Source organism: Epinephelus fuscoguttatus, linkage group LG5, assembly GCF_011397635.1.
Source record: "Epinephelus fuscoguttatus linkage group LG5, E.fuscoguttatus.final_Chr_v1".
Classification (NCBI taxonomy): Eukaryota; Metazoa; Chordata; class Actinopteri; order Perciformes; family Serranidae; genus Epinephelus; species Epinephelus fuscoguttatus.
In genome coordinates this window covers 1,756,920-1,769,621 of record NC_064756.1, presented here as the reverse complement: position 1 = coordinate 1,769,621, position 12,702 = coordinate 1,756,920, and the positions used below count along the sequence as shown (strand labels likewise).

The window sequence follows — 12,702 nt, the reverse complement described above, 5'->3', positions numbered from 1 at the left end:
CTTCACTCTGCGGTCCAGCTCACCCCAAACCATCTCCATTGGGTTCAGGTCCGGTGACTGTGGAGGCCAGGTCATCTGCCGCAGCACTCCATCACTCTCCTTCTTGGTCAAATAGCCCTTACACAGCCTGGAGGTGTGTTTGGGTCATTGTCCTGTTGAAAAATAAATGATCGTCCAACTAAACGCAAACCGGATGGGATGGCATGTCGCTGCAGGATGCTGTGGTAGCCATGCTGGTTCAGTGTGCCTTCAATTTTGAATAAATCCCCAACAGTGTCACCAGCAAAACACCCCCACACCATCACACCTCCTCCTCCATGCTTCACAGTGGGAACCAGGCATGTGGAATCCATCCGTTCACCTTTTCTGCGTCTCACAAAGACACGGCGGTTGGAACCAAAGATCTCAAATTTGGACTCATCAGACCAAAGCACAGATTTCCACTGGTCTAATGTCCATTCCTTGTGTTTCTTGGCCCAAACAAATCTCTTCTGCTTGTTGCCTCTCCTTAGCAGTGGTTTCCTAGCAGCTATTTGACCATGAAGGCCTGATTCGCAGTCTCCTCTTAACAGTTGTTCTAGAGATGGGTCTGCTGCTAGAACTCTGTGTGGCATTCATCTGGTCTCTGATCTGAGCTGCTGTTAACTTGCCATTTCTGAGGCTGGTGACTCGGATGAACTTATCCTCAGAAGCAGAGGTGACTCTTGGTCTTCCTTTCCTGGGTCGGTCCTCATGTGTGCCAGTTTCGTTGTAGTGCTTGATGGTTTTTGCGACTCCACTTGGGGACACATTTAAAGTTTTTGCAATTTTCCGGACTGACTGACCTTCATTTCTTAAAGTAATGATGGCCACTGGTTTTTCTTTAGTTAGCTGATTGGTTCTTGCCATAATATGAATTTTAACAGTTGTCCAATAGGGCTGTCGGCTGTGTATTAACCTGACTTCTGCACAACACAACTGATGGTCCCAACCCCATTGATAAAGCAAGAAATTCCACTAATTAACCCTGATAAGGCACACCTGTGAAGTGGAAACCATTTCAGGTGACTACCTCTTGAAGCTCATGGAGAGAATGCCAAGAGTGTGCAAAGCAGTAATCAGAGCAAAGGGTGGCTATTTTGAAGAAACTAGAATATAAAACATGTTTTCAGTTATTTCACCTTTTTTTGTTAAGTACATAACTCCACATGTGTTCATTCATAGTTTTGATGCCTTCAGTGAGAATCTACAATGTAAATAGTCATGAAAATAAAGAGAACGCATTGAATGAGAAGGTGTGTCCAAACTTTTGGCCTGTACTGTATATATATATATTTATACACAGTATATTACTCATTTTAAACAATGCTAGTTTCTCAGCAGATGAAGAGCTCATAATTAACTTTAAGATTTTATTTATGATATAAATAGAATAATTTGGCAAAAAAAAAAGAATATTCGTGTTTCATATTTTTAAAGACAGCTAAATTATTTAAAGTATTTCTTTTATTGAGAAAAGTAAAGGTGTAAAAATACATTTTTTAAAAAAAGAAACAAAAGAAGAATGTTTATAGGAAATATTTAAAGTGTACACATAAAGGAAATAAGAGAAAATGAAAAAGAAGAAAACAAAAATAAATTAAAAAAGTAAATTTATTAGTTCATTAATTTTTTAACTTTTTATTTTTAACTAATGTTTAAAACACATTAAACAACTCAAAAACTGTAAATTGGCAAACAATAATAACAATAATTATAAAATAATATAAAATAAAAAGATTATTTTGACATTTCAGTTTTATTCCATGTGTTTGGCAGACCCGAAATGTTTTTGCTATGTTTCTATCTTTACCAACATTTTATTTATTTGTTGTGCAGTTGAATTTATGTTTATATTATTTTTATATGATAACATATATTTTCTACATTTTCTAATAAAATCTGAAATGTTGGTTCTCTGTAAATTAAACGTGTTCAATAAAGTTCATTTAAAAAAAAGAAAACACTGCGGTGTGACGTAGTCAAAACGCGACACAGTCCTCAGAGGAGGGCACGTGTGTTTTCTGGACTCGGAGCCGCTGAAATCCGGTTTTGTGTCCCGTCTTCGGTCCCGTTAGACCCGGTGTGATGGGGGACACGAGCCGGCTGTGCTCCGTGTGGCTGGGCTCGGAGACCGGCATCCTGAAGGGGGTCAGTCTGTCCCGGAAACAGGCCTTCAACTTCTGCAACACGAGCCACCTGAGCCGGGACCAGGAGGTCCGCGCGCTGTGCTGGGGCGACCCGGCGGAGAGCGAGCTGCTGGTCGGCTCCGTGGACGGAACCGTGAAGACCTTCAGCACCGAGAAAGGCGTCTTCACCGAGACCCGGCGCTGCGGAGACCCGGCGGAGGGCTGCTTCACCGGGCTGGCGGCGCTCAGCGGCTCCGCGCTGGTCACATGCGTGGAGTGCGGGACGGTGCGCGTGTGGAGGGAGGACAGCAGCGAGCCCGTGACGGAGCTGAACGCGGGGAAGAACGTGTGCAGGATGCGGCAGAGCCCGGTGCACCCGCACAGAGTCGCGACCGGCGGGAAGGAGAACGGGCTGAAGATCTGGGACCTGGAGAACCCCGAGAAACCCGTGTTCACCGCGAAGAACCTGCGGGACGACTGGCTGGATCTACGGCGGCCGCACTGGGTCAGAGACATGGCCTTCATCCCGGACTCGGACAAAGTGGTCGCGTGCACAGGTTACCATCAGGTGCGTTCGCAGTGCGGTGCTAGAAGTGGGAAGAATTAACTGTGAAACAGAGATCCACCAAACTCCATTCAAAAACTGTCAAATTCAAAGTTTACATCTCTGTGAGCTAATTTGCACTTTATTGAAAAAAATGTTCTCCGTGAATTATGTTCCCTAAAATGTCCCGATCAATTCGGCACACAGCAAATACACCTATATTAAAGGGACATTTCGAAAACACAATGTCAACAAAGGGTCGCTCCACCTTCTAGGCTAAATGTGGAGGAAAAACATAGCTGTAAAACAGAGATCTCTAAGTCCCGGAGGCCAAACTCCATTCAAAAACTGTCCATTTTAAAGTTTACTTCTCTGTGAGCTAATTTACACCTCATTGAAAAAGTTTTTATTCCTTGATTCATGTTCACTGAAATGTCCTGTTTAATTCGGCACACAGCAAATACGTTAATATCAAAGGACATTACGTAAACAAAATGTTTCCAACAGGGTCGCCCCACCCTTCAAAGAGAAAACACAGGACAGAGGCCTGTCGTCATTCTAAAATGAAAGTTTACATCATGTTAAGTATGTAACTTCACGTTAAGTTCACAACGTGACGATGCCCAACCATGATTCTCAACCTAAACCTAACATATGCAGCGTTACTTTCCAATACTTTGCCCACGTAACGGTACTTCCTAAACCCAACCTACGTAACTTCACATTCCTATATGTAACGTTACTTCCCAAAGCTAGCTTACATAACTTTACTGTCCTAAACCAAGTCCACGTAACTTTACTTTGTAAACCTAACTTACGTAAATTTACTTTACTGAATCACAACTTTACTTCCTAAACCCAAGCTACGTAATTTCACATTCCTATATGTAATGTTACTTACCAATGCTAGCCTACGTAACTTTATTTTCCTAAACCAAGTCTACGTAATGTTACTTCCTAAACCCAACCTCCATAACTTAACATTCCTATATGTAACGTTACTTCCCAGAGCTAGCCTACGTAAAGTTACTTTCTAAATTCAACCTACATAACTTTACTTTCCTAAACCAAGACTACGTAACGTTACTTTACTGAATCCAACTTACGCAACTTTACTTCCTGAACCCAACCTACGTAGTTTCACATTCTTATACAGTACAGGCCAAAAGTTTGGACACACCTTCTCATTCAATGCGTTGTCTTTATTTTCATGACTATTTACATTGTAGATTCTCACTGAAGGCATCAAAACTATGAATGAACACATGTGGAGTTATGTACTTAACAAAAAAAGGTGAAATAACTGAAAACATGTTTTATATTCTAGTTTCTTCAAAATAGCCACCCTTTGCTCTGATTACTGCTTTGCACACTCTTGGCATTCTCTCCATGAGCTTCAAGAGGTAGTCACCTGAAATGGTTTTCCAACAGTCTTGAAGGAGTTCCCAGAGGTGTTTAGCACTTGTTGGCCCCTTTGCCTTCACTCTGCGGTCCAGCACACCCCAAACCATCTCCATTGGGTTCAGGTCCGGTGACTGTGGAGGCCAGGTCATCTGCCGCAGCACTCCATCACTCTCCTTCTTGGTCAAATAGCCCTTACACAGCCTGGAGGTGTGTTTGGGGTCATTGTCCTGTTGAAAAATAAATGATCGTCCAACTAAACGCAAACCGGATGGGATGGCATGTCGCTGCAGGATGCTGTGGTAGCCATGCTGGTTCAGTGTGCCTTCAATTTTGAATAAATCCCCAACAGTGTCACCAGCAAAACACACCCACACCATCACACCTCCTCCTCCATGCTTCACAGTGGGAACCAGGCATGTGGAATCCATCCGTTCACCTTTTCTGCGTCTCACAAAGACACGGCGGTTGGAACCAAAGATCTCAAATTTGGACTCATCAGACCAAAGCACAGATTTCCACTGGTCTAATGTCCATTCCTTGTGTTTCTTGGCCCAAACAAATCTCTTCTGCTTGTTGCCTCTCCTTAGCAGTGGTTTCCTAGCAGCTATTTGACCATGAAGGCCTGATTCGCAGTCTCCTCTTAACAGTTGTTCTAGAGATGGGTCTGCTGCTAGAACTCTGTGTGGCATTCATCTGGTCTCTGATCTGAGCTGCTGTTAACTTGCCATTTCTGAGGCTGGTGACTCGGATGAACTTATCCTCAGAAGCAGAGGTGACTCTTGGTCTTCCTTTCCTGGGTCGGTCCTCATGTGTGCCAGTTTGGTTGTAGCGCTTGATGGTTTTTGCGACTCCACTTGGGGACACATTTAAAGTTTTTGCAATTTTCCGGACTGACCTTCATTTCTTAAAGTAATGATGGCCACTGGTTTTTCTTTAGTTAGCTGATTGGTTCTTGCCATAATATGAATTTTAACAGTTGTCCAATAGGGCTGTCGGCTGTGTATTAACCTGACTTCTGCACAACACAACTGATGGTCCCAACCCCATTGATAAAGCAAGAAATTCCACTAATTAACCCTGATAAGGCACACCTGTGAAGTGGAAACCATTTCAGGTGACTACCTCTTGAAGCTCATGGAGAGAATGCCAAGAGTGTGCAAAGCAGTAATCAGAGCAAAGGGTGGCTATTTTGAAGAAACTAGAATATAAAACATGTTTTCAGTTATTTCACCTTTTTTTGTTAAGTACATAACTCCACATGTGTTCATTCATAGTTTTGATGCCTTCAGTGACAATCTACAATGTAAATAGTCATGAAAATAAAGAAAACGCATTGAATGAGAAGGTGTGTCCAAACTTTTGGCCTGTACTGTATATAATATTACTTCCTAACTCTAGCCTACATAACTGTACTTTCCAAAACCTAACCTACGTAACTTTGCTTTTTAAACTCAATTAACGTAACTTTACTTTCCTACACTTAATTTTTTTAACATGCAGACAAACAATATGCAACAACACTATTGCTACAGTTTGTGATGTTTTCTTAAGCGCTGAAGTTTTGTTTGCATTTGTAATGACCTTGAACGCACCACAACAGTCAACTGTGTGTCTGAGTTTTTCTGTCACACAGCTTTAACATAATTTCTCCTCCGTCAGGTCCACGTGTTCGATCCCTCCTGCCCTCAGCGGCGTCCCGTGCTGGAGGCTGAGTACGGCGAGCACCCGCTCACCGCTCTGTCCCTGCCCGCCGGCGGTAACACGGTGGTGGTGGGGAACACCCAGGGCCAGATCGCCCTGCTGGACCTGAGGAAAGGTTTGGTGCGTGGCTGTCTGAAGGGGCTGGCGGGGGGCGTGCGGGGGCTGCAGTGTCACCCCTCCCAGCCCGTGGTCGCATCATGTGGCCTGGACCGCTTCCTCCGAATCCACAGCCTGGAGGACCGCAAACTGCAGCACAAGGTCTACCTCAAGTCCCGCCTCAACTGCCTGCTGCTCGCCAGCCGAGACCTGGAGGATGGAGGCGGGGCGGCGGCGGGGTCTCAGGAGGTGAAGGAGGAAGACGAGGATGACGAGGTGTGGGAGAGCATGGAACGGGTGGAGGAGAGGCCGAAGAGAAAAACAACAACAGAGGAGGAGGAGGAAGAGGAGGAGGAAGAGCCGCAGAAAAAGAGCAAGAAGAAGAAGAGAAAGAAAGGACAAGACTGAGGGGCGTTTGTGGCCTCATCAGAGTGTGGGACATTTGACTTCTGTCATTCAGACTGAAACACGTGAAAGATAAAACCTGTTTATCTTTCCAGGACAGGACGTTTTGTTTGTGAATCTGTATCTACAAATGTATTTTGTAATATTTACTCAGCAGTCTGAAATCTTTATTAAAATAACAGCTTGTTTGATTCATTTTAATGACAGACTCTGCTTTTCTTTTTAAGAATCAGATCACCTTTTCTCACCTGAATGTTTCAGTAAACGATGGCAGCACTTTAAAGACAGTAACTAATGAGCTGCTGCTGCTAAATGTGGGGAAATAAGTGTAAAACAGAGATCTGCAGTCCCACAGGCCAAACTCCATTCAGAAAGTGTTCATTTTAAAGTTTACTTGTACGTCTGCAAATGTGCAGCCAGTCTGAACAGTTTTCATCCATTGAGTTACAATCTTCAAAATTTCCTCTACAATTCTGTATACGTCCAATATGTCGTTATTAAAGGGACATTCTGTAAAACAAACGTCAAGAGAAGGTTTACCCACCATCTAAATAAAAAACCTGCTGTAGTCTCAACATTAACTGACATGTATTTTAATGCAGACACAAACAAAAAACAACAAACAACACAATTAATCACGAAAGAAATAATCAGTCCAGAATTCTCCCTCGTCGTCAGGTCAAGGTCCACACAATTTCATATATTCAGAGTCATACTTGTGTTCGGCAATGTCGTTGAGCTAGTTTGTTGTCATCGTCAAGTTGCTGTCTGTTATGTTATGTTCACACTGCTGAACGCGTGTTGACTCGTTTAATTGCTGAATTGGTTGATAAACTTCCACCGGTACTTTGTCTGCGCCATACGTTTCTGGAGGATCTCAATGCTAATTGGCTATCATGGCGTGAATTAGTCACTGACGTTAAGCTTTTTCAACTCTTGCTAATAAGGGTATGACGCAAAATCACGCTACTCGCTTCTTTGGTGCCATTTGTGGCTTACCCATCAGGCCGCCTGGCGGGAATTCGCATCTAATCGCATCTTTACATCGACTTTACACAAATTGGTCAGTTCATATTTTTCAACTCTCCCACGTTAGCGTAACACATGAAATCGCGCTACTTGCTTCTTTCTTGCTGATAATTTCCATATTTCACGTCATTCACGTCGTGTCCATCATGCCACCCAGCGGGACTTTGCATGTAATTCATGCGTGTGAATTGTTTTATCTGCGCCCGGTGTGAACACAACAGTAACAATGAGTACTTTTACTTGCAGTACTTGAAGTATATTTTGATGCTGATACTTTAGTGCATTTAGTTAAATTAAATTTTCAGTACAGAAATGAGTCAGATATAAATTTAATCGACATGTTATATTTTCATTGTCAGACTTTATCCTTATTTTGTGTACTATTATAATCAACGCTGTTGTGATTATTAATCAACAAAAAGGTTTGTTTTCTTATATTATTGTACCAAAATGTTAAAATACCTGACGACGTTCAACCGTGATTCTTTCTCGTAAATTTACTTTAAAAACTGTAACTTAATAACTTTACATTAAGTATGTAATGTGATGACACCCAAGCACAATTCTTTTCCTTAACCTAACCTACATAACTTTATTATATTAAGTACGTAACTTGACGTTTAGTACATAATGTGATGACACCTAACCATAATGCTTTTCCTAAACGTAACCTGTGTAACTTTGCGTTAAGTACATAACTTCACGTTAGGTACATAACATTGACGATGCCCAGCTATGATTCTTTTCCAAACCTAACCTATGTTACTTTAGGTTTCGTACGTAACTTTACGTTTAGTAGGTAATGTGATGGCACTGAACCATGATTCTTTTCCTCAAACTAATCTATGTATCTAAATCTATCCTGTGTAACTTTATGTTGGGTACGTATCGTGATGATACCCAACTATGATTATTTTCCTAAACCTAGCCTACGTTACTTTATGTTAACTGTGTGAGTTCATGCTAGTGCAGAACTTTATGTTATGTGCATGACGTAATGACGCTCAACAATGATTCTTTTCCTATACCTAACCTACGTTATTTGAAATACATAAATTTATGTTAAGTACAAAACTTTATGTTAAGTACGTAACATGATGATGCCCAACAATGATTCTTTTCCTAAACCTGACCTAGGTTACTTTATGTGAAGTACTAACGTGACAGTGTCCAAAAATGATTCTATTCCTAACCTTAACCTACATAACTTTACGTTAAGTACGTAACTTTATACTACGTGCAAACTTTACATTAAGTAAATAAGATGACAATGCCCAGCTCTGATTCTTTTCTTAAAACTAACCTACATTACTTTGCACTAAGTACATAACTTTATATTAAGTACAAAACTTTACTTGAAGTACGTAACGTGACAGTGTCCAACATTGATTCTTTCCTAAGCCTAACCTACGTTACTTTACGTCAAGTATGTTACTATATTAAGTGCAAACTTTACGTGAAGTACATAACGTGATGATGCCCAACAATGATTCTTTTCCTAACCCTGACTTACGTTACTTTATGTTAAGTACGTAAGGTTATATAGATATGAATCTTTACATTAAGTACACACATGGCAGTGTCCAACAACGATTCTTTTCCTAAACCTCACTTATGTTACTTTTAGTTAAGTACATAACTTTATATTAAGTATGAAATTTTACGTCAAGTACATAACATGATTTAACGTAACATGATGATGCCCAACAATGATAGATGATTTTTCTAAACCTAATCTATGTTACTCTACGTTAAGTACGTAATGTTATATTAAGTATTAAACTTAACATTAAGTACATAACATGACGGTGCCCAACTATGATTCTTTTAAGTAACCTTATGTTAAGTACATAACTATAATTAAAGCACGTAACGGGATGGTGCTCAACAGTGATTCTTTGCGAACCTAACCTAAGTGGCAGGGGCGCTGAGTCGTGGGGTGCTAATTTGTTAAATGTCAAACATACAGTTGTGCATGTCTGTCGTTAAATATTCAAAGAACGGCCGAGGCAAACGAAAAGGTACGCTCTATGTAACCAATAGAGTGGGAACCTACTAACAGCTGGGAACAAATTTTGGGGGAACTACGTGCACCGCAATGGAAGATAAAGGATTCAGTGCCAAATAAAGAAATTTGAAAAATGGAAAAAAATAAGTTGTCTTAACAATCATCGTTGGGTTCATTTAGATCAGGTCTCTTGTGTAATAATTAATACATGAACTTTGGGTTCATGAATTAATTAATCGCAGGTCCGTTTTCAGATCGGGTTCAAAATGAAGACCTCTGATTCTGACTTTTACAAAATATTTCTGGGTGCTGTGAGGCAGTGATGTGTTTGCAAACCCTCCGCAGTGTCTCCAAAGGGAATGTTGTGATCTTACTTCACTCTTAAAAAATTTCTCTTGAGTAAATCAGTTTTTCAGTTGAGCATCGGTGTTCGTTTGGCTTCTTCCTCACTGAATCAGTGCGGTTATAGCACTTCAGTGTCCCTCTGTCTTTCAGATGTCTGTCCCCTGGTGGCCTGCAGAGACACAACAGCGCAGTTACTGAATCATTCCTCTGGGTGAATATATCAGCCCAGAAGAAAATGTTAGCACTGTACGTTTCTGCAGATCACATATATTTGTTACATTAGTATGTTTTATACGCATCATATCAAGTTGCACCAAAACAGGGTTTTTCAAGGTGACGTAGGTCTGATGTACGTAAGTCAACTTTCTTATCTGGAGGAGAAGCGGTTGGCAGATGACGTGAGACAGAGGCAAGATGGCTGCCAACTACACTTCCAGTACATGACTTACTGACGAACTGTTTGGGCTCCCCTGGTCAAAATTTAGTTTACTGTGAGTAGTTCAGTCAGTAGAAGATGAACTGATCTCTGAAAGACAGGAAGTTAAAGATGAAACATTTCTTTACATTTCTGCAGTTTCAAAATAACAAAAAATGAAAAGCCAAAGTTTGGGCACCCTGCATGGTCAGTGCTCAGTAGCGCCCCCTTTGGCAGGTATCATCTAAACACTTTGTGTATCCAGCTCAGAGTCTTTCAGTTCTTGTTTGGAGGATTTTCAGCCATTCTTCCTGCAAAAGGCTTCTAGCTCTGTGAGATTCTTGGGCCGTCTTCATGCTCTGCTCTTTGAGCTCTATCCACAGATGTTTAATGATGTTTAGGTCGGGGGACTGTGAGGGGCGTGGCCAAACCTTCAGCTGGCTCTTCTTGAGGTCGTCCATTGTGGATCTGGAGGTGTGTTTAGGATCATTGTCCTGTTGTAGAAGCCATCCTCTCTTCATCTGCAGCTTTTTTACAGATGCTGTGATGTCTGGAATTTAACTGAATCCATTCTTCCCTCTACCTGTGAAATGTTCCCCGTGCCACTGGCTGCAACACAAGCCCAAAGCATCATCCATCCACCCCCGTGTTTAACAGTTTGTTCTCCAAACATACCTTTGCTCATTGTGTCCACAAAGTTCTGTTTTACCTTCATCAGTCCACAGGACTTGTTTCCAAAAGCATCAGGCTTGTTCACATGTTCCTTTGCAAACTTGTGAGGCTGAATGTTGTGGTGAGGACACAGGAAAGGTTTTCTTCTGATGACTCTTCCATGAAGCTCATATTTGTCCAGGTGTGTCTGCACAGTAGAACAGTGCACCACCACTCCAGAGTCTGAGAAATCTTCCTGCAGGTCTTTTGCAGTCAAACAGAGGTTTGATTTGCCTTTCTAACAATCCTACAAGCAGCTCTCTCAGAGAGTTTTCAGCTTGACCTCCACAGTTCCTGTTAACTGCCATTTCTTACTGACATGACCAACTGAGGAAACAGCTCCCTGAAAACACTTGGCTATCTTCTTCTAGTCTTCATCAGGTCTTTTAGTTTTCAGAGTGCTAGGCAGCTGTTTAGAGGAGCCCATGGCTGCTGACTGTTGGGACAAGCTTTCAGGAGTCAGAGTCTTTATAAAGCTTTGAAATTAGCATCACCTGGCCTTTGCTAACGATGACTGTGAACAAGCCAGAGCCCGAACAAGCTCATTAAGATCTGAGACCCTGGGAAAAGTCGTCTGAGAGCTCAGATGTCTTGGCGTGCCCAAACTTTTGCATGGTGCTGCTTTCAGTTTTTTTCACTCTAAAATTGTACAAAACAAACATAATGCATTGAAATGTTGAAAAGCATGTTTCATCTTTAACTTGATGCCTTTTGGAGATCAGTTCGTCTTCTACTTTTGCTTGTCTCTGTATGTTTAAGCAACAAACAACTTTGGTTGTTATTTATTGACACAATCCGTGTTTCCAGTGGTGATTGTGGCACCAAAGCCAGGTGTTTAAGCCAATACCTGGTGCCAGATGCATAAAACTCTATCAAAGTCAGAAATATGCAGACATATTCTTTTTGTCAGATACATGAGGCCGTGATTTTGTTTTCTAAATTTCTGTGTGTGAACTGTACCTTGCAAGATGAATAAATGCCAGTGAAGAACAGCGCCAAACTCAGCAACAAGAGCACAAGAGCAAAGATGAAAATCGGTGGAAATGCTGAAACAGAATCATCACATCACATCAGATCACAAATTAGAGTTGTAAGTTGTCCTCAACATTTTAAAACCACTAACTACAAACTCTTTAACAGGAAGTTCAGCCGTTCTTTAAAAATAAAAGTAACATGATCGACTGACAAAAATCAAGAAACTGCAAAAAACTCCTGCATATTATTTCCATGTCATGCTGAACCGATCATATTGTTGATATTGAACATTTTTACGTTCATACTAAACAATGTCAGACTTTTGGTTTGTAAACTGAACCAGTGAACATTCAGTGAAACCAACATGAACATTTACCTCTTTGACTCGGCGTCGCATTCTCCTCAGACACAGTGAGAGACAGCAAACGGCTCTCAGACGAGAAGTTTTGAGAAAAAACGTAGACGTGATAAACACAGATGTAGCTTCCTTGGTGGGCGGGCTCTGCAGCAGGAAACAGGAAGTGGGCAGAGTGATTGACAGCTGGCTGGGTGTAGTTGTAATTGTGTGTTGAGTTGGAGGAAGTGAAGCTGAGCAGGAAGGATCCTCCTGGGAACTGTGGCTGGATGGAGCAGCTGACGGTGAAGTTGGAGCCACTGAGCACCTGAAGCCCCTGCTGCTGGGCCTCGGAGACCCCGTCCATGGAGGACACAGATATGTTGAGCTGAAACAGCACATCTGTGAACAGAGCGGGATGATACTGTTGGCTGACACAATATGTCACAATAAAGCACAGAGGAAGGAAGAAACACGGTCCCTCAAGGTGTGTCCTGCTGGGCGAAGCTCAGTAGTCTGTGTTACCCGTTTTCCTCACTCGCGTGCTGGCTTGGTTTGGTTTGATTTAACTCGACACATCAGTCCAGT

General features: G+C 41.8%; 1 protein-coding gene and 1 long non-coding RNA gene across 2 annotated transcripts; one reads left to right on the top strand and one right to left on the bottom strand.

Annotated features, from left to right (window-relative positions):
* Window positions 1-1,950: 1,950 nt before the first annotated feature.
* wdr74 (WD repeat domain 74) lies at window positions 1,951-6,878 on the top strand. Its single transcript, XM_049577609.1, has 2 exons — window positions 1,951-2,715; window positions 5,755-6,878. Exons 1-2 carry the CDS (start codon window positions 2,107-2,109, stop codon window positions 6,298-6,300), a joined length of 1,155 nt encoding a protein of 384 aa, XP_049433566.1. The 5' UTR covers window positions 1,951-2,106; the 3' UTR covers window positions 6,301-6,878.
* Window positions 6,879-8,984: 2,106 nt separating this feature from the next.
* Window positions 8,985-12,329, bottom strand: LOC125889564 (uncharacterized). The gene is made up of 3 exons (XR_007449462.1): window positions 12,157-12,329; window positions 11,766-11,851; window positions 8,985-9,848 (listed from the first exon to the last, which is right to left on the bottom strand). It is a non-coding gene; the product is annotated as an uncharacterized LOC125889564 (long non-coding RNA).
* Between the last annotated feature and the right edge of the window lie 373 nt (window positions 12,330-12,702).